Source organism: Anopheles coluzzii, chromosome 2 (assembly GCF_943734685.1).
Source record: "Anopheles coluzzii chromosome 2, AcolN3, whole genome shotgun sequence".
NCBI classification, from domain to species: Eukaryota; Metazoa; Arthropoda; class Insecta; order Diptera; family Culicidae; genus Anopheles; species Anopheles coluzzii.
The window spans coordinates 105,607,234-105,633,238 of NC_064670.1; the positions used below are offsets into that span (position 1 = coordinate 105,607,234).

Sequence of the window (26,005 nt, forward strand, 5' to 3'; positions counted from 1 at the left end):
GCGATGAGCGAATTTTGCTTCGAGGGATTGCTGAAGAGTACGGTTTCGTTCGTCCTGCTTCTGCTGACTGATGTGCGTACTCTTTCTATCTCTCTCTTTCTCTGAGATTTGTGTTTCCTGAGAGCACTTTCCGAGGGTAGCCATCTCGGGTTGCTGCGATGCTGCGCAGTTTGTGCGTAGCACGTGGTTTTAAGAAGGGTACTGTTTTCCCGCGTTCATGATGCGTAAACGGAAGGCAAGAGAATTGTGAAACGTTAATCATAATATTAAAATGTTTTATTCGTTAGTGTATTATATGAATTTGTGTTTTGTCACTTTGTCTTTGTATCTATTTTTCTATGGATCTTAGCTATTTTGTCCATAGTTTGGATGATTTTCGTTTCAATTTTTCTATGTTTACTACTTCCCCCAAATTCTACTTCTATCAGTTTCAATGTAATTTACTATTAGATGCACCACAATGGTCCTTCTTTGAAATTGTTATGTATAATTTTGTTGTTTCGTTTTTTTTATATATTTTCTTACTAGATTCCTGTTTATACTACATTCTTTTTATTTCATTTTGTCATGTTTGCGTTTTAGCTTTATCTTTTTCTCAATTTTACTCAGTGTTTTGTTTTTATCAAATTATTACGATTATTATCATTTAAATTATTAATTGTTGTAATTTTTTGAATCTCTTTGTTTTTTTTCATATTCACTATGAGAAACATTTTTCTACTTGTTTTTTTCAATTCTGCGATCTGCTTTAGACAATAAAGAAAGAAAAATGCGTACCTTGCTCATTGTACCTTTGTTATAATCGTTATTTATGATTGATTTGATTTGCATCGATACAGGTAAACGATGTTTAGAATGGATTTTTGAGAGGATTTGACAATGTTGTTGACAAATTGTTTTAAAAAAAATAATTCAAACATTCATATGTGTGACTCTGTTTATTTTATATTTTATATAGTTCTTATATATTATGTGTTAAATTATTATTGGTTGAGATGATATTCTAAAGCTGAATCGCTAATTATCTCCATTGTTACCATTTTCCCTTTTCCTTTGCACATCATTTATGTTATTGTTAGCTTGACCCACATATCTCCCGTCTAGAATATAAAAACCAAACCTTGCTAACGTACGGCCGCCCGGCACTGATTCTTTTCGCTGATTCGACACTGTGGCACAACCGTTTTTAAAGAATAGTAATATTACCTAAAAATAGTAACACGGAAGCAAGCGACTAAGCGCTAGTGTTTCTTATACTGCAAACACAACGCAGTGCAAAGCAAAAGAAAGTAGGGCAAAATAAATGCATCTTAAAGTTATGGCCATTTCTGTTATGGCACACGCCTTTGGCACGCCAACTCTGTGGAAAAATGAAAATTAAAGATCGCAAATGCAGAACACATTAATACTGCATCCGAATGCATTTTTCCTCGATGTGGGTGTGTGTGAATGTAAAAAAAAAGAAGCACCGAAATGAAAATAAACAATCTTACTGTAGTTTATCGGCTGAATCTGGTTGGAAACTATTTACCGCGGCTATAAACAACCGATCTAATTTGCTTTTCCGAACCGTAGTTGTGCAGGCCTCGAGATGGTGTGAATCATTGGCGGAGGATGGAAGAGGGTGTAGCTGCAATATAGTAATAAAAGATGCATTTATAGATCGGAAAAATTGTGTCCCTCACATGATTGCCAAAGAATTATGCAAGAAAGTTGTTTTTTACAATCGTCCCGCAACAGTTCGTAAAACCGTTCGTTTTTATGCGCGTATGCGGCCTGCCCTGACCTAGGGCATAGTTGGCGCGCTTGGAAGATAAATTTCTTTTACCATGTTTATTTCACCGTTCACCCCGTTCCCCGCGTGTGGTTGGTTTATTTTGTTACGGTCCTGGCTTCTGCTGCTGCTGCGATTTGTGTTTTCGCGCCCCGTATGCATGTGCGAAAACGGTTTCATCCTCTTGCTGCGCTTCGGAAGCAAAGCGCACGTGGACCATACGCGACGGGCATGGAACGGGCGCAGACCGTGAAGACGCGTTCCATACGCATCGCAAAGCCGGTGTGTATGATTTTTGTAAGCCATAGACACACAGCACACACATCGCAGGCGGGGATCGTTTTGTACTATTTTGAACTGTTCTGGCTGTGGATCGTTACTTCTTTCTTGCTACGGGGTGGTGGGATGTTTGTGTATGTGTGTGTGTGTTTTTTTTTTGCTCCCGTTTGTAGTATATTCTTTGCCCCATCCCGATCTGTGCTGCATTTTGCCTATTTTCTATTCATAAACACACACACCGCGGGCTGGGACAGGGGAGAAGGGGGTTCTTGCCGTACCATGCCAGCTAGTAGTTTTCCTTTCTGTGTGAGGAGTACAGGCAGCACTAACAGGAGAAGAAGAAGAAAAAAAACTCCTCCAAAACCAAACCCGCCATGAAGATGCACCCGCCTGTGGTGCAGCGGGTCTGGCAGCTAAATGCAGCCGACTTACCCCGCACCGGGTGTTGCATCGAGAAAGGGGGGACCCAAAGGGGGTGGTAAAAAATAATGAAAAAAAAGAACGATCTAAAACAACCGGACACACATGGGTGGAAAATCGGTTGCGTTTTGTGGTGCGCCCAGCACGCCAGACACGCGCGCGATTTAGTTTTTCTAGTCGCGTGAAGCCGTTGTGTGGTGCGCATTTTTCGGCCGGCGTTAGTTAGTGTTAGCCTTTTTTAGGGGGTTTGTGGCGAGTGTGCAGTGTATATTGCCGGTTAGATTATTATTCTGGTGAGTGACTGTGTGTTGGATGCAGTTTGGGTAAACACATTTCATTTTGTGGTTATGGATTTCGCTATTGCGCATGAAATAATAATTTAAATAATATTAAGGAATGATTTAGTGTTAAGCCTCCAGCTGGTTTTGTAGTTTTACAGTGAAAACGTGAGATGCGATGCAGTGTTCTGTGGTCAATTTTTATTATTTTTTTATTACTCTTTTTATTGGTGTTGGATGTAATGTTCGTTGGTGCCCTCAAAATTCGTTTACACTTTATCTATGACATTTATGTATTCAAAAATTCAAATTCAAATCATGCTTTTGAAATTACCCCTAACAACTAGGTATACAAATTTTTGTGGTATCGGTGCTACTATTCCATACAAAATGAAAGTTAATTTCATGATTCTAAGATGATATTGAATAAAATCCTTTTTTTAAATTCAAATGAGTAGGACCGGTAAGCCAAGCAATCGTTTAAAATGAAGTGTAAGTCTATTGGAATCTAATTTACATTGCATCTGCATAGAACTGGTGCAGCCAGGTGATCTAACGCGATGAATGAGGCGGATACTTCAAGGCCAGTAGGCTTCTTGAATATCTAAAAATGGAAGTGATATAGGGGATGTAAGGAAAATCAATTTTATGATGCTATTAATCTATGCATCTATGCACAAAATCTTATTTTACCATGTAGAATGACCTTCAAAACGTTTTTTGAAAGGCAACTTTGAAAAAAAATACAATTAAAATTGCGTTCAGAAATTTTAGAAAAAGTGAAAATTCCTACGAAATTGTATTTTATAAATTTAAAATGCAAACAAAAAGCGATACGACAAAAAGGCGGTAATTGGAATTTCGTACCAGATTCGTATTAGTGTTACAAACAAATGATTCAACCATATACTAATCAAAGACAACATGTAAGAAAAATGTAAAATCTGCGTTCATGTACACACTACCTTTGCCTTCTTCGGCCAGCGTTCGCCAAACTGATCGTGATTGATTGAAGGCCACTTGAGAGGCACTTTCTTCGTCCTTTCCCTTTGCGAGAATTTGTTTCTTCTACATTCTCTTTCACTCAATTGAACGTGCAAAGAGAGCGCGCGCGAGAGAGAGAGAGAGAGGCCAAGAGAAAGAAACAGCAAATGTGGAGGAAGGAGTTTTTCCTACGAGAGAACTTTCATTTTCCGCCTGCTGCGATCATCTCAAATTTTATCTCAGATTTATCTCAGCAGCCTGTGTCCTTTCCCTTTTGAAAATAGAGAAAGAAAGAGAGAGAGAGAGAGAGATAAAGCGAGAGAAAGCGAGAGAAAGGGATAGAAAAGGACGCAGTAGTTCACTAAAACAAAACGCGCTCCCTCTCGCGCCCAGTTCACGAAAGCACGCGAAAGGCGCGAAAAGTACGCACGTGGTTTTTTTTGCTTCAAACGGCTTTTTTTCTCGCGCTCTTTTCGAATACCATTACACCCTGTACACGGGAAGGAAGCAACGACCGTACCACTACGACCCAATGCCGATGATGCTGTGCGATGAAGGGTTGTAAATGTTTTGACTAGGCCGCGCGGCTCGCCTGTGTTCGTTCCTAGGCCCATTTCCGCGCGGTGTGCGTTTACGCGCACAAAAATCGCAACCCACCACTACACGCGCCCGCGATAGTGAAGCGCCGCGACACGACGACGACAAGCACGCACACACTCACGCGAATGATTAGTTCCGCGCACACGGCCACCGTGGCTGTGTGGTGCGTACGTCTCACGGCGAATAATAATGCGCGCCTGCTTCGTCGACCACATCCCCTCCGGCCTGCTGCGTTGAATTGTGTTTTGCTCCATCACTCAACCGCCGCGAGCATCATCTTCGACCTTCTTCAGTCCCCCACACATCTTTAACGTGCTCCACCCCCCTCATCTCCATTCTAAAAACGACGACGACGAGTGTGTGTTCGGGCACACGGCATGGTCGTAGTTCTTCCTGCTGCTGCTGTTGCTGCTGTCCCCGGGTTTTTCGGTGGTTGTTTAATAAATAATGCAATCTTTTTCTACCGCGGCTGTTGCTGCCTTCTGCGGTTGCTGGCGGACATTACTCGTCGATAGTTCCGCGGTGACGGATCGTAGTAAACCGCGTGTTTTCGGGGCGCAGTTTCTTGAGGGAGCAGCCGCCTTGTTGTTGTTTTGGTGGTGGTGGTGGTCAGCTGCGTGTATCGTGTACATTGTGTCCGGTAGCGCTATCTCGTGACAGTGTTAAAGAGCGGGTGGCGGGGGTTGTGGTAGAAGTGCGTTATCAGGTGGAGAGGGTGGGTGCGCTCCAAACTCCATAATCCATCAACGCGTCGGAGTCGGTCGGTCGGTCGGGTGCGGGATGTGTGGTGTAAATAACAGTTGTTTAAGATAGTGTCCCTTCCTCCCTGGGCGCGTCACGGTGCTCTCGGTGCAAGTAAGGCTCCAATTGAAAACCCTCAAGCTTGCGGAGAGCAAGATTTTGGAGCTTATTATTTTCGTTTTTCTAATTTAATCTAATATTTTGGCAATTTCTTTTCCCGGGTTCATTTGCAGGAACGACGATGTCGACGTTTTTCACCACCAACCGGCACGGCTACAGTGTGCGGTTTTCCCCGTTCAACCCGGACCAGTTCGTGGTCGCGTCGAGCCAGTTCTACGGGCTGGCCGGCGGTGGCACGCTGTACTTTCTCGAGCTCACGCCGGACGGTTGCGGTATCGTGGAGAAGCGGACCCACCACTGGACGGACGGGCTGTTCGATGTGGTACGTACGGCCAATCTTATCGTTGGCTGCTTTGGTGGGGCTAATATAGCCATGACAAACAGGGCAATCGTGTGTGGCCCGCCACAAGATAAGGCGACCGAGGGTGTGCTCTAAACACACCTGCTCTAAGCTCGGTGTAAGGGAAAGGTTTCAAAAATGACACTAAAACACGTACTGTTTTCCTTTAGACCTGGTCCGAATCGAACCCGGAAATCATCGTGTCCGGGTCTGGCGACGGTAGCGTGCAGCTGTGGAACACCAACCTGGCCAGCAACAACGGTCCGCCGTCGATGGTGTACCGGGAGCACAAGAAGGAAATCTACAGCGTCGACTGGAGCAAGGTGCCGTACGAGCAGCTGTTCATTAGCGCCAGCTGGGACAGCACGGTCAAGATCTGGGACCCGATCCGGAACAACTCGCTCAGCACGTACATCGGCCACACGCAGCTGGTGTACAGTGCGGTGTTTGCGGCCCACATCCCGAACACGTTCGCGAGCGTTAGCGGCGACGGCTTCCTGAAGATCTGGGACATCCTCTGTTACGATCTGCCGATCGCAAGCATCAAAGCGCACGATGGCGAGGTAAGGAAGTGTTTGAGCGGTCATGATTTTGGTGCCACATCATCACTGAATTGGTTTTGATTTGTGTTTTACAGGTCTTGACAGTGGACTGGTGCAAGCACGACTCGAACATCCTGGCAACTGGCGCGTCCGACGGTTTGATACGCATTTGGGACCTGAGAAACTTTGGCGTTCCGATCACGGAACTGAAGGGCAACGAGTTTGCCGTAAGAAAAGTACAATTTTCCCCGCACAACTTCTCCGTGCTGGCGAGCGTCGGGTACGATTTTACCACCAGGTATGTTTTATTTAACTTTCCTCAATTCCCCAGTATGTTTGAGTAATATGTTTCTTCTTTGCTAGAATATGGGACTTTAAGAAGAGCAATGAAGCGATCGAAACAATTAAGCACCATTCGGAGTTTACGTACGGGCTGGACTGGAACAGGCGGCGCCGGAACCAGCTGGCCGACTGTGGCTGGGACTCGCTGGTGCACGTCTTCAAGCCGGATTGCCTTTCGGACAAGATATAAGGCCCTCGCTTTCTTTGCTTTCTTCCAACGGTTCCTTCTTGTTTTAGCTCGATCAGGCTCTGTCTGCTTCAGCTGAATATGGGGCGTTTAGCTAGTAAGGGTATAGGACTTCCCCTTGTGTGATGATGTATGTGTATTCACCTTCCAGAAGCACCACTATCACACACACACACATCCCTTCTACACAAAATCCTAAGGTCCTAAGGTAGTAAAGGAGTGCCAAATTGCTTTTCGGCCAGGTGGAAGATGCCAAAATTGTGATTTAGATGATAAGTAGACCAAAAAAACAAAACAAAAATCAATCCCAGAATAGTAGTCCCGCTGTGGTGGTAGCTCAAATCCTTCAATACTGTGCTGGTGGGTGGAAATGTGGCCACATTTAAATTTAACTATCTGTACAGAAAAGCACATTGGAGCGAGCGAGGAAAGCGCAGGATTAGGTGTAAAATTTATGTTTCGATGTACAGTTGTAATCAAAAACCGGTGATGGTGATGGTTGAGCTAAAATATGATACTTACGCGTGGTGGCCGTTCTGGCAATGCAGCGAGTATAGCGCGCGACGGAGTGCACAGCTTGATGGTAGTTTATATTAAACTTAAACTGTTTATATTATTATTTATTATTCTTCGTTTTGAAGAACGTTACGTTGAGATTAATGTGTTTTTTTAATCTTTTTTCGTGAAAAAACGATAATCATAACGAAAGCTTGGTTCACGGGGTCCCGGGATAGTAGTTTATTTTGGTTTCGCGATGCAAACATTGTTTTAGGCTAATGGGTTATTGGATGTTCGGGATATATAAAAGAAATTGTATTACAAAGAAAAACAAGATAGATAAAATTGTGAACAAACAAAACAAACAAGCAGGAAATATATGCGTATGTGTCAAAGAAATGTGAGTTTGTTTTTGAAAATGAAAGTTTTAGCGAATTTAATGCAAAAAGTGCAACCAACGTCTTATTTAAAACTGTCATCCATGCTATCATCAAATAGCAGATGTAAATGGGTAAGTACGCAGCCATATCCGTTTCATTCGCAAAATTGCTCTGAAAATTGCACTCAATATACGCTTTAGGAACTTTATACGTCTCAGTAAATGATTAATATTATTTACAATAGCTAAATACGATATAAAACAATCTAAATAAAAAGAACAAAACCTAAATAACTGAAGTACGCAGCTCAAAATGAGCCCTGGAGCGACCACTGTGATCCATTTTTCTGACTGACGTTTAGCACAGGCAAAGTTGTTTACATTTCCTCAGTACCGCGGTACGGTTTTCAAGCGCTCAAAACAACGAAAACACTGTAGTTTTCGATTTGTAAAACGTTTCTATCGTACTAAAACGGGGGCAAAGCAAACGCCAACCGGTGTGTTTTATATTCAAGTGATTTATTGCAAAGTGTTCAGTATTCAGGAAACAATAGCAGTGAGCAGCAAATTCACATCAGTGTGCACACCTTGGACGCTCTATCCTCCGCCTGGATAATCTGGTCGTTCTTGGAGTACTTTACGTCTGTAAAACAAAAAAAGGAAACGGTCCAGATTGGCGATCGAACGGTAAATCTAAACAATCATCATCCCTCCCACTAACTTACCATCATCCAGCACGACGCCCGGGTTTTTGCACGACACGTCCATGCTTTTCGATTTCAGCTCCTTGAAGAACTTGCGCATCCGGTCGCTGGATTTGGTGCTGCCCAAGCTACCGTTCAGCTTGCTGCCGAGGCTCAGCTTGCGCACGTCCTCATTCCTTGCGTTATTGTTGCTATCGCTGTGGCCGACACCGTTTTTGTAGCCCTCCAACGCCTGCTTGCCCGTGCGGCTTCCATTTTCACCATTTTCTTCCTCCTCATCGTGAAAGGTGGACTGCGACGAGATGCTATCATTATCATCATCACTGTAATCGATCAGCTGACTAATGTTGGGTGTATGCGTTTTCCTCGGCACCACATCCCGGTGGGCGGAGAACCGATCCGCCTCATCGTCCGCATCGACTGCATCGGCCGGCTTCAGCTGATGGTGATGATGGTGGCGTCGCTTGTGCTGCTTCCCGTTGGGTGTGACCGGCGCTATGCTTACCCCGTTGTCGATGAACCGTACGTCCGCCTCGCCCCGGTCGGTGGTTTCGATCGCGATCGACTCATCCTTGGAAATTTCCCGCTCGACGTGCTCCCGCCGCAGCCGGCGCTTTTCGTTGCGCAGAAACTCTGCCGCCTGCTGTGCATCGCGCTGCAGCTCGGTCGGTAGCGGGGTGGCGTTACGCAGCAGCTCCAGGGCGTGCGTCACATCCAACCGCTCAGCGGCTGGGTAGGCTAGTACGAGCGAATGCTCCGCACCGCTCGCAATGTCGGTGACGTTAAAGTGGCGGAATTTGGACAGCTCCTTGAAGTGATCCGATGCTGTGAAGGGACTGTCGTCATCGTACGTCGTCAGCAACCGTCCGCTGCTGGTGACGAACGAAACGCAATCGTGTGCGGACGCTATCTTTGTGACGTACTCGTCGTCCGCCAGCAGTCCCGCTAGGTGGTCGAACGGTTCGAAGCGTAAATCTTCCACCGCTTTTACGCGATTCGAACGATACACCTGGCCCGTCGCCAGCAGCAGGTAGACACAGTCCCAACCGGTAATCTCCCCACCGGTTACCCTGTCCGGGAGGGTACAGCTTTCCAGCGGCTTCAACACGGGGAGTGTGATCTTTTGAAACTTTCCTACGAGATAGAGCGTGTTCGCTTCGGTCACGAACAGCGTGCAGTAGTTGCCGCAAAGCACGTGCGCTACCGGTTCGTCCAGTGCGATCCGTTCCGGGTGGGTCAGTATGCGGAGCGAATCCACTCCACCGAGCTGCTGGTGACTGTTGTAGCCCCAGCCGAAGCAATTGCCACCGGTAGTGAGCAGTACGAAGTGATTAAAGCCGGCTACCACGTGGCTGAAGGACTCATCATCGGGTGATTGCTCCAGACAGTGGCTGAACTCGTGCAACTCCACCGGGTACGGTGTGTATTCACTGTTATCGGTGGGATTTTTGTGCAGTGTGGTCGCATCGAGCAGTGAGGCTACCTTTGCATTGAAGGGGAACACATTTTTCCCACTGTAAAACACCTTACCGGATGCTAGCAATGGAAGAAAAACGGGGTTACTTTATTAATTTACTGCTTGCTTCAATTTTAGGTGCAATTCCCCCAAATACACTTACCGGTGAGAATGACGCAGAATCCATTCCCGCCAAAGCAAAACGACTGGACACGGTCCTTGAGACGCTTGATCGTACGCACGCAGGAGGGTTTATGGACGGTTTCCGTTTTGCCCAGCCCAAGCTGACCGTGTCCACTGTGGCCCCACACGAACAGTCGTCCAGATTCTGGAATTTGCGACACACAAACACACACATATGCAGGTCCACAAAGGATAATTGAGAATGATTAATTGGGCTGGATGGAAATATTCTAGTGAAGCATTTAAAAAGAATGAGCCACAATATCGTATCCCTGCCACTTTTGTGTCTGTTCTCGCTCCCGTGGGTGAGTGTAAATATTATTCTACCGGACTCCTGTGCCTTAATTGTGCGATCGCGTGCATACACGGTTGTCACGCGCGGCCAGTCCGACCAGTGACTGAACTTCCACTCGCTCTTGCGGTACGTTAATCGACGCTCCACAGGCCACAGGGGTGGAAGTGTAAAAGGGCAACTTTTAACAGCTAGGCAAGGATTGCGCCAATCCACACGCTTGTTTATCGTGTTCCGGTGCCGGTTGCGAGTGCAAATGTATTTATTGTTGCTGGGGTTGGGGCCTAGATAGATAGATGGAGCGGGTCTAAAGCACCGGCTGGATAAATACCGATTGCCAAATGGTGTAGATTAGAGTGACCGGCATGACAACAGGCACAGAAGTCAGACCGTAGTGAGACATTAGCTTGCTCTGGGGGTGGTAAAGGTTGACATGAGTTTGTTGCAAAAGAAGGAAATGTTTAGTGGCCAAAACGAAGAAAAAGAAAATCCCCGTCAAACTAATCAGAACAACACCGTTGCGGCGGGGGTCCGTTCGTGTCTGTTTCAAGTTCACGAACGCGCTTAATTGCTAGCCTAGAAAGGTCAAACAGAGCAAACGCGGTGCAAGAACGCTTGCCGGGCCAGATTGTTTCGCAAGGCGAGACCTTTTTGACACTAATGATTTTATTGTGACCGTGGAAGGATAAAGGAAGTTTTTTGGCGTGTTTTAGTGAGAAATAGGGTAAAAGAAAGCGTAGCAAAGTTTGTTTGGTTGTTCATTCGGAATTCGGTCCCTTCATTGTTCCGGCGATGAGACAGCTTAAACGCACACGCACGTGCTTTCATTTCCGGGTTTTCTGCGACAATGATGAGGCAGGGAATCGATTCGACACACACAAACACGAAAAAAAGTGCTCACTCACCACATATCACGCCACTTTGCTTGCTGCCACAGACAATTTTCACGATCGGATCGTTTTTGACGAAAAAGTAACTCTGCTGTCGCGTTGGTACATCCTTGCCGTTGGGGGTTTTGGGCCGCTGGCCGTGCGGGCTGTGAGGGATGCCATCGTGCTGGGGCGTTGTTTGCTCCTTAATGGTGTCATCGTAGAGGTACGATTTGCCTAGCGTGAACACGGCACCCGTATCTGAAGGTATATCATTCGTTTTTAATTGTAATGTGAAACGACTTTTGCACATGTGTAAAGCACCACAATCACCTGGAACATCGATATCCACGTGCATCCCATCGCCGTTTTGATCCGTTGTGTTGCACATTTAACTTTATCTGCTGTGTATTTGTACTGTGTGTGTTTTTTTAAAAGTAATTAAAGGCTTTAATAATGCACACTTTTCGAAACAATCTTTCCCTTAACAGTCCATTGCACCTTCCTTGCGGAGAGGTTTAATCACTTTCCAAAGGCACCTGTTTGACCTATTTTCACGTTCCCGTGCGTGCCTATATTTTCAAGAAACACTTGTACTGAGACAATCCTTTCCGTTCTGGTTGGCTTCCTACACGATGGTTTCCCGTCCGTAGTCCGCGTGCTACTGAGGTCCGAATGAACACGAACGGCCAAACCGGCCAAAGCGCGGGTCCCGTTTTTGCGTGACACAAGCCAAGGTGGTCTCGTGCGCTGTGCTTTGCTGTAGTAGTCCAATCGTGCTTTCGATACTAACACCGCCGAAGGGAAAAGTCTCCTTCGAAAGGGTCAGTCTGTGGCCGATTCGGTTGCTTTGTGGTACGAACCGGGACAGCGCCTAGCCAGACGGAGGAGGGTGGTAAATATGAATGATGTAAGTAATAAAAAAACAAGTGATGGGAACTGAGCAAGTGAGTGACAATCAGTTAGGCGTAGGAAGTGGGTATGGCGTCGCTGCATATGGTTGGTTCGAAGTGGGTCGCCGGCGAACGTTACAAAGAAATCGTTGATAATTTAGATATCGCCCGTTATTACATGAGCCGAGCGTTTGCGGTGGATAGGGAATTATTGATCCACAGGACACTTCGGTTCACACGGATATGGAGGTGTCTATTTATGGGTTTTTTGTTGTGTGATTTGCTATCTATAGGACGTTCGAAACGGTCACCGTTCGTGTGAGGCTGTCTTTTGATCAAAGCGGTTTAATGGTTTATTTTTAAAGCTAACGATAATTGGTGTATGTTTAACACTTAACTCACTGTTCTTTGATGTGTTATATTTATACTATTTTTTTAAATCAATTAATCACTAAATATAGAGCAAAACGTACATTAATTTCCTTATTAAATTCCTCGCTTTTATCAAACGTGTTGCAGGTTGCATACATTCAGGCGATTAAGGATTACACTCTTCATTGAATACACTTTGCATGCATAATGCATCGCTGTCTGCCGGAGTGGCCAACCGTGCACACACACACATTGAAACACATATATGCACGAATGCACACAATTGCAGCAACACGGATGAACCGAAAATACGTTGCATTGTTGTGAAAAACGGACCCTTGCGATGCCGGGGCAACAGGCAGCAGCAGCAGCATATAGGCGCGTATAATCGATTTTCCCACCGGTGTACTAAAGTTGAAGGAACTGTCCAGTCTATTGACCCCTTGCGTAGTGCGGCTCGATGAGGACTTTCGAGAGAAAGCGGGAAATAGGCCACTGGGAAATCAGTAGAACAGGGTGAAACGATGACTCCCGTCGCGGTCCATTCGATCGAGAGGGAAAAGTGTCACAGTAAAAGCGCGTTTTGAAATATGTGGCGTCCTTAATGGGGCTGTTCGAATTATTTCCCTTTAACGGTGTGAGGGGGGAAGGGGTTGAAAGCGTAATCTTGATTTCCCCTTTTTTTATTCACACCGCTTCATCGCGGGAAAAAGGAACACACCGTTTATCGCTGAGAGTTCCGTTTCTCGTCGATAAATACTGCCACCACCTCGGCTTAACGATCAGAGACGGGCGGACAGTGGTCCTTTTTTTGGGTTGGATTATAATTAAGTATCGACAAATCTAGGCTACTTCTCACTTCCACTGTGCCTTTTCCGAGGGAGAGAGCAGGGCCTCGGAGAGAAGGGCCACTGATGCCGACGAATCGACGATGTTCACGGATAGCGAGCGAATGAATATTCAATCAGAAGGATAATAGTTGTTCCAAATCCCGTTCAAGCTCCGGTAAAGCGACATTTATATGCAGCCACCGCTTATAGACTAATTGCCGCTTCTCATTAGCACAGGATGCCACGACGGGTTTGTTCCATTTACCACTTGAACACAGAGAGAGAGAGAGAAACTCAATATTTAAAAAGAGGAGTTCATCCCTTTGTGTAAGGTAATCCTCCGGAAGTATCGGAATGTTTGCACCATCAGCACATTGCACACCGGCGCACCGTCCGTTATTGCCTGCTGCAAAACCCTTGAACTTGTACCTACTGGCCGTTTGAAATCCCGGTAGCAACTGAAGCACAAACCCGCACAGAAGACGCCAAAACGGCGTGTTGGATTGTTTTCCATTTCACCCTCCTGCGCTCGATACCGTATCCAAAACAACGGCACTGCTCGCGTATCCGTTTTGAAAGTAATGCCCGGGAAGTAAAGGTTTTTCTCTCTGTTGCATAGTTGCATGTTTGTTTTAGTTCCGTTCCTCCCTGTCTCGCAAGGCGCAAGCAATTAAGTGTTTGGAGGAACAAGTTGGAACTTTGGCACCTTGTGCGCCATGCGGCAGGCGCATGCCAAACGGGTTGTTTGTTTACACTCGTTGGTTACTATCACAGCCGGTGTGGGGAGACTTGGTTCGTTGGTAAACAGGTGGAAAATATGGGAAATAAAAATGCCATAGCAATAGCGGGGTGTCTGTGCTGTTGAGAAATGTTTGCAAAGGCGAGCCTAAAACATTGCATCACTTCAACCATTTCTGGGTGACATACGCGTGAAAATCATTTACTAAATAATGCAATCTGTAATTAAAATTGGGACCAAAGTATGATTGGGGTTTAATTTAAACGTACAATACGTCCTCCAGTTCTTTAGCTCTAATGTGCTAACCATTCTATGCATTTTTAGTCACTCTTTAGTCCGAATGTACGCAAAACCATCCACCGCGGAAAGCTTACTCTAAAATGTAAGAAATGGTGCACAATAATAATCAATGCATGAGTAACGAGCAACAACAGCATCGAGTTCGCATGGTATGAGGAACATGATCAAAAAGATAAAAAAAAAATATGGAAAAATGGAAACAGAAAACATTTTTCGTTCGCTCCCTGTAATGATGCCGTGCGTGTTCGGCTCTCGCACACGTGTGCACCGGGAAATCAGGCCGAAAAGTGACCGACATTCCCGCAGCAGTAGTTCACCCGCACCCGAACCTGAGCCGCCTTGTGATGGAAATGCATAATTTATTATCATTGCATTTGAAGGGACAAAAAAAACAGAGCCTCGAAGGTAAAAGCCACCACTGAACGAAATCGTAGTCGTGGAGATGGAATTCATTTTGCTGGCTTCGTTTGCTTCCAACGCTTCCTTCCTTTTGCCATGCGGTCAGCATTGATCGGGCGTATGAAATATTCAACCAGAGCGCCCCTTCTTTATGAAGCTTGAGTAATCGAATGGGAAGGCATCGGAATCGATATGCTAATACAGAACACGCGCCCAGCAAGCAGTGGGACGCTACAGCCCACTGTCGTTAGCGTTTCAATTAACGAACGAGGTGGGAAGGAAATTATGTCCCTTTTGCCGTAAGTAAAAGATGAGCTGAGGGGAAAGACAAGGACATGTGATTGAAAGCCTGGGCTTAATTTTGAAATTAAATTATGGGTAAATGATGTGTTTCATTGCAATGATGTTTACTTTTGAGTGTGAGCAATGTAAAAGCCGGGGGAACATTTTCCGTTCTCGCTAGTGTAATTTCGATTTTCACCAGCACATCTGGCGGCGGCTGAACGAAGTATTTTGCCAAACAATTTAGAGCCGTTTCAGAAAATAAGTTATTTATCTTTTTTTTAATTACACTGGACTGGAAAAGCTTTGTAATTCTGTCTGATCGAATAGAATAGATCAATCTGTTGTGGAAATATTTCAGCCATTTTTGCATATAAAACGATGAGAAAACTACTTAAGTTTGAAATCCGGCAGGACCATTCTCTTGACGACCAAAAAAAGCTTCCACCAGCCGCCGCCGCCTAGTGAATGCGCTAGTGAGAATCGAAATTACACTAGCGAGTACGGACAGTGTCCCCCGGCCTTAATAGCCCAAGGTCCTTGTTGATTCGTTTTGTTCTTTCAGTTGAAAGTGTTAACACTTTGAGTGCCATAGCTATCATATATGATAGCCAGTTATGTTTCCTGGGATGCCATATCATATATTATAGGCAGGGATATGACATTTTTTAAAAAGATAAAACCAAACAAAACCAAAGCTTTGTAAACATCTACACATGTTTTGCACGCATTGCATCCATTTTCATGACAAAAACTATTAATTTTGTCTAAAATTAACTATTTAATTTTGAGAACCGGCATGACCATTTCCTCGATGGCAAAAAAAAGCTTCCACCAGCCGCCGCCAGATGCGCTAGTGAAAATCGAAATTACACTAGCAAGTACGGACAATATACCCCGGCCTTAATAGCCTAATGTCCTTGTTGATTCGTTCTGTTCTTTCAATTGAAAGTGTTAACACTTTGAGTGCCATAGCTATCATATATGATAGCCAGTTATGTTTCCTGGGATGCCATATCATATATTATAGCCAGAGATATGACATTTTTCAAAAAGATAAAACCAAACAAAACCAAAGCTTTGTAAACATCTACACATGTTTTGCACGCATTGCATCCATTTTCATGACAAAAACTATTAATTTTGTCTAAAATTAACTATTTAATTTTGAGATCCGGCATGACCATTTCCTCGATGGCAAAAAAAAGCTTCCACCAGCCGCCGCCAGATGCGCTAGTGAAAATCGAAATTACACTAGCAAGTACGGACAATATACCCCGGCCTTAATAGCCTAATGTCCTTGTTGATTCGTTCTGTTCTTTCAATTGAAAGTGTTAACACTTTGAGTGCCATAGCTATCATATATGATAGCCAGTTATGTTTCCTGGGATGCCATATCATATATTATAGCCAGAGATATGACATTTTTCAAAAAGATAAAACCAAACAAAACCAAAGCTTTGTAAACATCTACACATGTTTTGCACGCATTGCATCCATTTTCATGACAAAAACTATTAATTTTGTCTAAAATTAACTATTTAATTTTGAGATCCGGCATGACCATTTCCTCGATGGCAAAAAAAGCTTCCACCAGCCGCCGCCAGATGCGCTAGTGAAAATCGAAATTACACTAGCGAGTACGGATAGTGTCCCCCGGCCTTTAGACTATTATTTTTCCGATTCAATGATGAAATGAAAGCAAAACAATGAAAATACAACAAGAAATCAACCAAAATTGTATTAAAAATCAAATGTTTTTTCATCTTTTAATTTGTGTATACTCAATTACACTTCACTTGGGGCTATCATATATGATACATATGATAGCCAACAAAAATGTAAACGAAAAATTCATTGACCACCGGACCATACAGGACAGGATACACAAAAAATGGACTGTCACTGAAAGTGTTACGAAGTTCATAAAGAAATTTGTTTTGTAGCGATTTAATGATATACATTATTGTATTTTCCTGGGCTTTCTCTACAATTTATCTCTATCATGCTTTTCAAATCATATTTCTCTTGAATGTTATGCAATATCAACTTCTTGAGTTCTTGAGTTGTATATTTCATAGCATTTAAATAATGAACAATAATTAAACTACTTCCGTGACCGTTTACACCCCACCATGTCAATCAAATTGTAGTTTGAAAGTATTGTTTTTCTTGCTTTAGGTGCTGCAAGGCAATTTAAGACAATTAAAAATAATTCCACGATCGAGTGAAATATTCAGAACCGTTCGGCAAAGCAGTACCTATTATCTATCGTGCAGCGCAAACTTTGCTTATGCCTATTACCTCCCTTATCGTATTCATTCTTCCACCAAGAAAGAATGCTGGGAACTGACCCCGGTGGCAGGCACTGCACTACGTCACCGCACCAATTAATACACGGGGACATTGTTTGAAGAACCGTATGTATGTAGGTTAGCAAACGACCATCTTCGAGCCACACACCGGGTGCACACCAATTAACCCTCACCCAGATTCACCCCCCACGTGGTTTGGAAGAAATCAATACGCGCGTTGCGTATTATTTGGGTTTTTGCTTCATTCATGCGAAATCCTGGTAAAATTAAGTCCGAACTCGCCGTGCGGAAGTGGGTCTTGGTCGGTTTTGTTATCGTCCTGAGCGAGGATAATAAAACCAAAACGAACTGTTAGGGTCGAGACGGTAAAGCGCGTTCCGCGTAGGACGTAATGCGGCGGAAAGCGTGAAAAGCACGGACTTTTCACATCAACCTTGCCCTTCTTTTGCTGTCGGTGTTGGTTGTTTGCGAGTTCAGTAGATTTTCGGTAACCTTGTGCCTAATTGGTGAGTCGGTGGTACGGTCTCCCGGTGGGGGTAAGCATGGGATGGTAGTCTTAGTGGTCAAGTGAAAGGTAAAATTGGGGATTAATTTGTTGCTGAAATTTAGGGAGCACTGTTTCCACCACGAAACGCGGTAAAGGTTGATTTAATTAATTCGTTTTACTGGTCGCGCGCTGCGCGTGCTTTACTTTGATATACTTTGAGGATAATTTATTTGCCAAATTGTTTGGCGCAAATTATTTCAACGATCACGGAATGGTCAGCAGAGTTTGTGTTAGGAACATTTCTTTATTTTATTTATTTTATTTTGTTTTTTTTTTTATTATGGTATGAAGTAAGATCATCGATTAATTGTTTTGCAATTAATTGCAATAAAACAAGCACTTTATATGGATATGAGACTGATTAAGTATCTATTAAATTATTGCATATTATGAACATATAACATATAAATAGTGTCAATACACAATTGGATATTTTTCAACAAAATTTGGTAGACATTGTATAGAATCGAGAAAGGAAGAAGTAACAAAAAAAATACAATAGATAAAATAAAAAAATAATGAATTAATTTGTATAATAAAATAATAATAATAATAACGATATAGATGATATGAAAAAATAATGTGCTAAAGTAATAAATACTAGGAATGAGAAAGGAAGAACATATTAAGAGGTAGAAAGAATCAACAAGACATAAATATAAAATCAGCAGAGAGAAATTGATCAAAAACATTGCCAACAAAAACAAACTATAAAATTGAAATTCAAAAACATATTGGTCAAAACATAAAAAAGGATAATTGATGGTAACACTCTTTATTCTTCGAATGCAGCCACACAACACATCCAATAGAAAAGGATGAAATGAAATATTAGTAGGAATAGAAAAAAAATCAAATAAGATAAGATAAAGGTAAAATAACAACATAATTAAAAATACTGAATAATTACATTAAGTGAGATGGAATATAAACAAAACCTTGCGAACAAGATCAAAATATTAAAGTTTATCTTTAGAAATAATTAGTGTTGTTAAAGAGTTAAATTTTGGTAAATTAACTTTAGCTAAAAAGGAAAAGAAGAGTTAAAAAGGAAATGAAATGGAAGATAATACCTAAATCAATGTTAATAGAATGAAGTAACAAATAGTTGGATACAATTTGTTAGAACTCTATTTTAAGATTTAAAACAATTTTCCTCATATCTCGTTATCCAATATACCGTTCATCAGCTTCATTTCATTTCATTTGGCAACTAGTGACAAATCTGCTGACAACTCTAGTGTATCACATTACATTATTCATCGCTCCAAACGTCATCTCCGAAAGCAACCTAACCACGGCCCAGATCCGTCATCCAGTCGTACATGTTCGCACAAGTTTAACCAGTGTATTGTGTGTATCTTGTTTGTTCTTACAGCTCAGTCCACCGTCAACCATCATGTCCAGTGGTGAAAGTGACGCCAGTGAACCAGCAAACGTTAGTGCTGCCCCGACGATGAGCTCCCAGGAGACGGCCGCCGCGAGCGTAATGCTGACCGATTCCGAAAACACAAACAACGAGAACCGTGTCATAGAGATGGAATCCAATCCGAGCTCGGGGGACACCGAAGCGGAGACTGGCGCTACCTCGAGTGCAATGGAACAGGCGGAAGCACCTGTGACCGTGAGTGAGCTCCCCGCAGAGCGAAAGGATGATGATGAGACAGGGCCGTCTCAGAAAGAAGCTGCCGGCACGGCAGATGTACCCACCGGGGAGAAGGATCAGTATGCGGAGCATGTAACGTACGACGAGGCAGGTGAAGCCATCTACACCGATCCGGCCACAAAGTACCAGTACCGGTGGAGCAAGGAAAAAAGTGAATGGGTTCCACGGGAGGAGTCGGGCAAGGCGGGTGAAACCCCCGCGGATAATCCGTACGAGAACGAACACTATCGGTGGTGTCACGAGAAGAAGGAATGGATACCGAAGCAGCAAAATGTGACCGAAACGGAGCACTATCGGTGGGACGAGAAGGCAGCGAAATGGGTCCCGAAGGATCGTCCGGCTGGTGCGGGTGAAGGTGATGATCGTAGCTACGGGTATGAGGAGGGTGTGCACACGTACAAGGATAAGGATGGTGCGGTGTACTTTTGGGACGAAGAACGGAAAGCCTGGTTCCCCAAGGTGGATGATGAGTTTATGGCTATATATCAACTGAACTACGGGTTCATCGACAATACGTCCAGTGGAAGTGGACCGGCGGCGGCGACGGCACCTGCCCCTGCTCGGGTAGTGAGTGAACCGTCTGGTAGGGAATTGCCCGGATGCGACGAGGACGATGACGCTGATGAGCAGGGTGAGGAAGCGCAACGGGCATTAGCAGCAGCAGCAGCAGCAAAGGGCAAGAAACGGAAAGCTCCTCCGGAACCACCGAAATGGTTCGAAATCGCACCGGAGCATAACACGAAGGTGTATGTGTCGAACCTGCCGACGGACATTAGCGAGGAAGAGTTCGGGGAGTTAATGTCCAAGTGTGGCATGGTGATGAAGGACCCAAAGACGCACAAGCTGAAGCTGAAGCTGTACCGTGAGCCGGACGGAACGCTCAAGGGCGATGGGCTGTGTCACTACATTAAGGTAGGTGGATTAAGAGTTCTTTGCTTGTTTTTGGTTGGATTCCTCGGGTGGGATAGGAGGAACCGCCCTGTCGGATTGACATGTGTAGATTAAGCTCATTTACACAAGGTAAGGCCCTAAGCGGCCATTTGCTTTACGCTAAAAAGAGTCCCAAATTAGCTGCTGTGTCTTTGGAGCGGTCCCGTGGTACTGTCGTCAACTCGAACGACTAAATAACATGCCCGTCTTTGGTTCAAGCCCAGAGTGGACCGCCCCCCCCGTAGCAAGAACTGACTTATCCAGAAACTACGTGGTACTGAATAAAGTCTTTGAAAGCCTGTATAGGCCGGGCATGTCCGCGGACGACGTTTACGCCAAATAGAACACGAAGTCTTTTAGAAAAAGCAAAGTGCTTCTCGAGGAAGAATTTCGGTATATCCTATTTCCCTATGTTCCTACAATCTGATCAGGAATAGTTCCTTATGTCTGCAATTAGCATTCTACGTCCTCTGACCCACCCTTTGTTTTATTGTCCCGCTCAAAATTGTCTTTACTTTTGTTATATTGTTGTTTTAGTTTCGTGCTGTTTACTTTATCTTCCTTGTACTGTTCTTTTCTCTCTGTTTTCTACTCTTTTTGTTTACTTTTTCATTTAACAAACGGTGTAGTTATTTTCTTTTACTTACCTTTTATTACTTTCATTTAAAACGCTTTTCTTTCCTTTATTTATTTCCTTCTTTTATTTCTTTGTTTAATGTAATATTTCTTTCCTCAACACTGCTTTTTCTTCCATCAAAAACAGCTTACTCAACATAAAAAAATCAATCACTTACCCATCCCATCGTTTTCACAAATCTGTTCCATTTATTGCTTTATCGTTTTGCGGTCCTGCAAATGCACTTACCCATTTTTGGCGCGTTACGCTCATCCCGCGTGTGCTCAACAAACGAACGCAGTAAGTGGCGCGCGCGCACACGCAATCGCTCAAGTAATACTTTATTTCAATCAGTGGGTAGTGTATGCCTTGCTGTGTAAAACCGAGATTGCCAATGGGGCACACGCGTGCCCCAAATTACTTCCGGAACGTTAGAACATGTTCTTCGTGTTGGATATTGCATGATTGTGAGGTGTACTATACTCTATAAGGGGGTTGTTGTTTTTCTTGTTAAATCCTGTACTGCATAAACTGAACCTTATTATGAGCTGAAAGGGGAGATTTGTTTTACTTCTTCGTTTTAAATCGTTGTATTGTGAGCTTACTTTTTAAATGTGTTTTCTTTTCTCATGTTGTTTTTGTTGTTGTTGCAAACGGATAATCATCCCGTGAGCAAACTGTTTGTGCGCAGGACACTTTATAATCTATACGCAAGTTTCATTTTGCTCTAATCATTAAACGTCATTCTCCGCGGCGTCCTCCAACTAACCACACATATACGCAACGGCTAACTAGATTGATTCCCTCGCAACGGTGAGAACGAACTCCTCACCCTGGTGTGACACATACGCTTGCTGTGCAATACTCTCTGTCCCACTGTTTTGTTTTACTGTTCTTTGCGTCTTCGCTTTAAATACATCCGTTTGTGTTTTGTATATTATTATAGGTAGTAAATTACAAATAGTTTATGCTTTCGCGTTTGGCGTTTTCAACTTTGTAGTTTGTAGAGAAACGGGGAAACCGGTTCCGGCTTTTGTTTTGTTTTTGTTTTTCGTGCGAGTTTTCTCCTTTTGCTTCTAGTTTCTTTTCATATTCGTATGAATTTTCCGCAAATTCTCGCAATCATGAACCAAACCCGCTGTTTGCATTTGGGTTTGCAAACACGCGCAAACACTTTCACAAAAGTAGGAACAGTAAGCTACATAAAACAATATAGAGATAATTATAGTAGTGGTTGCATAAGGTAATATAAGTAGTAAATAGCATGGCAATTAGAAATTAAGCGCTACTCTTCTGTTAGACTTACTTCTTCTGTACATCGGTACGAGGATTGGTCAGCTGCGTTCGCCAATTTTCTTGCAATCATTTCACGCCTCTTTGAACTGCTTTCATCTCAAAAACTGACCCCTTTTCCTCTGTGCTATCAACTGTGTTAGTATACTATTCTTAAACAGGAAAATGGAGAAGATAAAAGGATCATCTGTATATAAATTCTCTTCGCCATTTAGACGTACGCTTCCTCCTCCTTGCTCTCTCTCTATTCGCTAGTTTGTTCTACCAAATAGTGAAACATTTGTTCTCTTGTTTTCATCTTTGTTTTGAGGTTCTTCGAGAGGGAGGATCCCTTCTGCAAACAGATTCCCTACTTTAAATGTTATACTTTATTCCCCAGTTTGGTCACAAATTCTACCAAGTGTGGTTTAGTGGCATTTTTTTTAGTGTTTAACCTTATAATCTGCTTCTGCTAACAGTAGTTTCCTGGAACGAGATTGTGTTTCTAATGCGCCGAAAGACTATATTGAGGGTGACAATTTGGCCTGTTGTTGCGTGTGTGTGTGTTTTTTTTGTTTATTCGAACGACGAATTCACCGAAAACATTTTACATTTCTTAAACGCACTTAAACTCTAGCTCTGCTCGATCGTAGTTGGTGGTTCGCCGCTCAGATCTCTCATGCGCTTGCTACTAGGTAGCGTTGGCAATGTACAAGACACGAAGAACCACAACAGACTTATCCCAGTGAAAAGCGCGCTGTGCAAATTGTATTAGGAATTGGAGATTTTTTTTGTTTTTGGCTAGATGGGTTTTTTTTTGTTTCTGCTTAGGTGCAACTTTACTCTAAGAACTAAGTGAAGAACTGCTTCAGAAAATTAGATGCAGGTTGTAGTAGTAATAGTAGTAGTAATCTGTTCCAAAAGCACACCTCTGGTGTGTTTACGGGATGTGCAGTAGTAGCAGCAGTACTACTAGTTCGGGTTCTTTGTTCCAAAAACGGTTTTTGGGATATGTATCGCCGTTCCGTTCCTTTTCCTCGATTGTTATTCTGTTTGAGTTTTGCCTACTCCAGGAGAAAGGCGTATTCATTTACACTATTTCTAGACGACGGTGCGGCTTGCTGGGTTCACTCCAAAGCAGGAGTGTGCACGGTCCGGGTATGAGACGCCACTGGACCGACCATTTTTGTCCATTTTTTCGCGCTATCATCTAGAAACTAGTGTGTATACTATCTTGCTTGTGTTTAGTGGCTGGTACGGGGTACCACCTTACGGCACTACCTCATTCGCCCGCTCGAGCTTTAGCTTGAGCAGCTTCTGCTCCTTCAGCTTCTTGCGCATGGCACGGGTCTGGAAGAAGGCCTGCTGCTCCTCGGGCGTCAGCTTCTGCAGCCGTTTGCGCAGAAAATCGCGGCTCGCTTGCTTTTCCTGCGACGTCATCGAGCGGTTCGCGTATCGGGTGGTGTGGTGTGCGGATGGTTGTCGTGCTGCGGTTGGTCTTGTTGTTGGTGGTGGCGGTGTTGTGGTGGTAGTAGTAGTAGTGCTGGTAGTCGTTGTGGTCGTAGTAGGCGGTGCAGCACTGGTAGTAGTAGTTGGCGGATACGCTGGCACATAGTACTGCTGCGTCCGCTTGGTCGGCTTGTGCGCACCCGGCTGGTGACGGTGCTGATGCGGCAGGCGATGATGCTCCTCTCCGGTGCGCATTCGGTGGCCGCGCGGGAAGCTCGGTTCACGCGTCCTGCCATTGCGCGGGCTAAAGTCTACGTTGAAGCGTGCGGCGGAATGATAGGGACCTCCCCAACCGCCACCACCACCACCGTTTCGATGTCCGTTATCGATCGTGTTGATGTCGTTCGACGCGTCCGGTGCGTACTGCGCGAGATGCTGCTTGCGGCCGACCACTTCCGGCGGGATGTAGGTGCGCCGGTCGGCGGCGGTCGGAGCGGCGACCGGCTTCTTCGGACGATTTGCTCGGCGCCGATGGGCCGGCCGGATCGAGGGATTCGATTGCATCACGCGCTTGACGCTGTTGTACAGGCGCGGTTTGCCGTACTCGCTGCAAGACAACAAGAAAAAACACAGCGAAACACACAAATTAGCTTTGTTTTTAAGAAATCCCAGACATTGCATATCCTCTTGGCTCTGCTACCTTTGCGTACGGTTGTTGCCTTCGCTCACGATGTACACCAGCTTCTCGTTGGCCCGCTCGTTCGGGTAGGTTTTGTTCCACTTTTCGTACACCAGGCTGCGGCCCATCTCGGACACGAGCGGCATACGGTGCTGGCAGATGTAGTTCATTTTGTCTGTGCACGCTGCGGCCGACCATCTGGACACGTTTGTGGGCGCAATTTGGGGCGCAAAGAAAATTGGGGAGGAAAAAATAGGAAAACAACAACACAACCATTAGTCAAGCCATGTAGAAAGGGCCCTTCGCAACCCATTTGTATATGTACAGGACTTAGATCTAGCATTCTACAGCCTTTATGTTAAGTGTTCTATCACCAAGCCACAAAGGTGTGCGTGCGCAATTCACTACATTTACGGCAGTTCGTGCTGCTTGTGCCGGTGCCACTAGGTTTACTATAAAGTGTTAATGTTATGCTTGGCTTGTCATGTACTATAACTACGAAATGACTACGTGCGCTCGCAGTTAGTCCAGTTGTTCGTTGCAAAGTTAATACCAGTACGCTACTTTCGCTACACAATACAGCAAGTTCTACGAATACAACGAATGTTGCACCACCGTACGGTGGGGTGTTACCTTTTTAGCTATTTGCTCACGCAAATGTAAAATAGAAAACTAATAAAAATACTAAATATGTATGAATTTAATGTACAAAATGGAAAACAAAACAAAAAAAAAAATGGGACAAAAGAGCGCAAGAAGAGTTGGAAGTTGGCAGGCGCATCATTCCGGGGGTTTTTAATCGTTGTGTGGAGCAGTTTCGTTTTTTTCCAAAACTCTAAAACAAATCCAAAAGGGGCTCTGGGTGCAGTATCATATGTCCACTTACCTAAACTTGATGTCGGCTTTAAGCAGTGCACAGTGGAAGGTCAAATCCTGGCTGCTCCTGCAAAAAATGCTCATAAGTAAATGCGCTCTCTCGTTTTTAGCGGACGAAACGTGTAAGAAGTTTGGTTCAGAATTAGGTGCCCGATAGGAACATCCTACCATTGCAGGGTGCTCTGTTTTGTTTTTGTTTTTGGGGGGAAGAATTTATGCTGTTCTGTTCTTGGGGCGGATTTTGCGTGAAAAGAAGAAAAACAAAGATAAATGCAATATGAAGCAGTATAATCACCTAGGCACCATTTGGCTGAACGATTGGTACTCGATTTCGCGCCCATTGTGGCCCCACTGCCATTTCTTCAGCTTCCAGTTGTAGTTGCCACCGATCCAGAGGTCCTCTCGCACTGGTGCGCCGTAAACAAAAAAAGCCAAATTATGAAAATAATCATTATTGCACAATGTTTTTAAACAAGAAGACTCCAAAAGCGGCGCATGGATGCGGGTTTCTTACAGCCCATTTTCTGCAGAGTTCGCCGGAGCACCTTGTCCTCGTACATCATCGGTTCCGCCAGCTTGCTGTTGTGGTCCTTACACTCAAAGTACGCATCGAGCCAGTTCAGCTTGTTGGGCGATATGTAGTAGCACTCGTTGCTGATGCTAGTGAACTTGGGCGGACACATGCCGTACTTGCGCTTGTACCGCCGGTTCGGCCGGTCCGTGTCGTTGGCGCCCGACACTGCCAGGCAGGCGGCGAGCAGGCAAAGTGTGGCTAAAGGATGAAAGTGGGAGCAAAATAGGGGGAATTTCTTCCATCAATGAACGAGATGGCTCCCTTTCTCTGATCTCCAG

The 26,005-nt window shown here is 44.3% G+C and overlaps 4 protein-coding genes across 6 annotated transcripts in view; 2 read left to right on the plus strand and 2 right to left on the minus strand.

The window, feature by feature from the left end:
* The first annotated feature begins 2,654 nt into the window (after positions 1 to 2,654).
* LOC120948593 (peroxisomal targeting signal 2 receptor) lies at positions 2,655 to 7,261 on the plus strand. 2 transcript variants are annotated; one of them, XM_040365114.2, is made up of 5 exons: positions 2,655 to 2,766; positions 5,310 to 5,518; positions 5,707 to 6,099; positions 6,174 to 6,376; positions 6,442 to 7,261. In XM_040365114.2, the coding sequence occupies exons 2-5, from the start codon at positions 5,318 to 5,320 to the stop codon at positions 6,608 to 6,610; spliced, it is 966 nt and encodes a 321-aa protein (XP_040221048.1). In that variant the 5' UTR covers positions 2,655 to 2,766; positions 5,310 to 5,317; the 3' UTR covers positions 6,611 to 7,261. The 2 variants fall into 2 exon arrangements, with proteins under 2 accessions (XP_040221048.1, XP_040221047.1); XM_040365113.2 differs by lacking the exon at positions 2,655 to 2,766 and adding an exon at positions 4,471 to 5,190.
* A 751-nt stretch (positions 7,262 to 8,012) lies between these two features.
* Positions 8,013 to 12,043, minus strand: LOC120961430 (X-linked retinitis pigmentosa GTPase regulator). Its single transcript, XM_040385146.2, has 5 exons — positions 11,322 to 12,043; positions 11,025 to 11,249; positions 9,808 to 9,972; positions 8,210 to 9,724; positions 8,013 to 8,127 (listed from the first exon to the last, which is right to left on the minus strand). Exons 1-5 carry the CDS (start codon positions 11,377 to 11,379, stop codon positions 8,054 to 8,056), a joined length of 2,037 nt encoding a protein of 678 aa, XP_040241080.2. The 5' UTR covers positions 11,380 to 12,043; the 3' UTR covers positions 8,013 to 8,053.
* LOC120953649 (HIV Tat-specific factor 1 homolog) overlaps positions 8,076 to 26,005 on the plus strand; it is a 55,569-nt gene continuing 37,639 nt past the window's right edge. Inside the window, exons 1-2 of the mRNA XM_040373782.2 lie at positions 8,076 to 8,171; positions 19,044 to 20,243. Of these exons, the coding sequence (XP_040229716.2) occupies positions 19,065 to 20,243 (1,179 nt within the window). The 5' untranslated portion in view covers positions 8,076 to 8,171; positions 19,044 to 19,064. The remainder of the gene's footprint in view (positions 8,172 to 19,043; positions 20,244 to 26,005) is intronic.
* LOC120953650 (uncharacterized) overlaps positions 21,064 to 26,005 on the minus strand; it is a 91,212-nt gene continuing 86,270 nt past the window's right edge. Inside the window, exons 5-9 of one of the 2 annotated variants that reach the window (XM_040373785.2) lie at positions 25,668 to 25,925; positions 25,449 to 25,560; positions 25,164 to 25,214; positions 24,299 to 24,475; positions 21,064 to 24,205 (exon numbers count right to left, since the gene is read on the minus strand). In XM_040373785.2, coding sequence (XP_040229719.2) covers positions 23,419 to 24,205; positions 24,299 to 24,475; positions 25,164 to 25,214; positions 25,449 to 25,560; positions 25,668 to 25,925 — 1,385 coding nt within the window. In that variant the 3' untranslated portion in view covers positions 21,064 to 23,418. Of the gene's footprint in view, positions 24,206 to 24,298; positions 24,476 to 25,163; positions 25,221 to 25,448; positions 25,561 to 25,667; positions 25,926 to 26,005 lie in introns of both variants that reach the window. The other variant, XM_040373784.2, reaches the window with a different exon arrangement.

What these genes read in the sequence shown, in the direction of transcription:
- LOC120961430 (XM_040385146.2), bottom strand. Translation starts at nt 11,379, where the DNA reads ATGTGCAACACAACGGATCAAAACGGCGATGGGATGCACGTGGATATC. An exon ending in GCAAAGTGGCGTGATATGTG is followed by an intron (nt 9,973 to 11,024) that starts GTGAGTGAGCAC and finishes CGCAAATTCCAG; the next exon opens with AATCTGGACGACTGTTCGTG. An exon ending in ATTCTGCGTCATTCTCACCG is followed by an intron (nt 9,725 to 9,807) that starts GTAAGTGTATTT and finishes TTCCATTGCTAG; the next exon opens with CATCCGGTAAGGTGTTTTAC.
- LOC120948593 (XM_040365114.2), top strand. Translation starts at nt 5,318, where the DNA reads ATGTCGACGTTTTTCACCACCAACCGGCACGGCTACAGTGTGCGGTTT. An exon ending in TCAAAGCGCACGATGGCGAG is followed by an intron (nt 6,100 to 6,173) that starts GTAAGGAAGTGT and finishes TGTGTTTTACAG; the next exon opens with GTCTTGACAGTGGACTGGTG. An exon ending in GGGTACGATTTTACCACCAG is followed by an intron (nt 6,377 to 6,441) that starts GTATGTTTTATT and finishes CTTCTTTGCTAG; the next exon opens with AATATGGGACTTTAAGAAGA.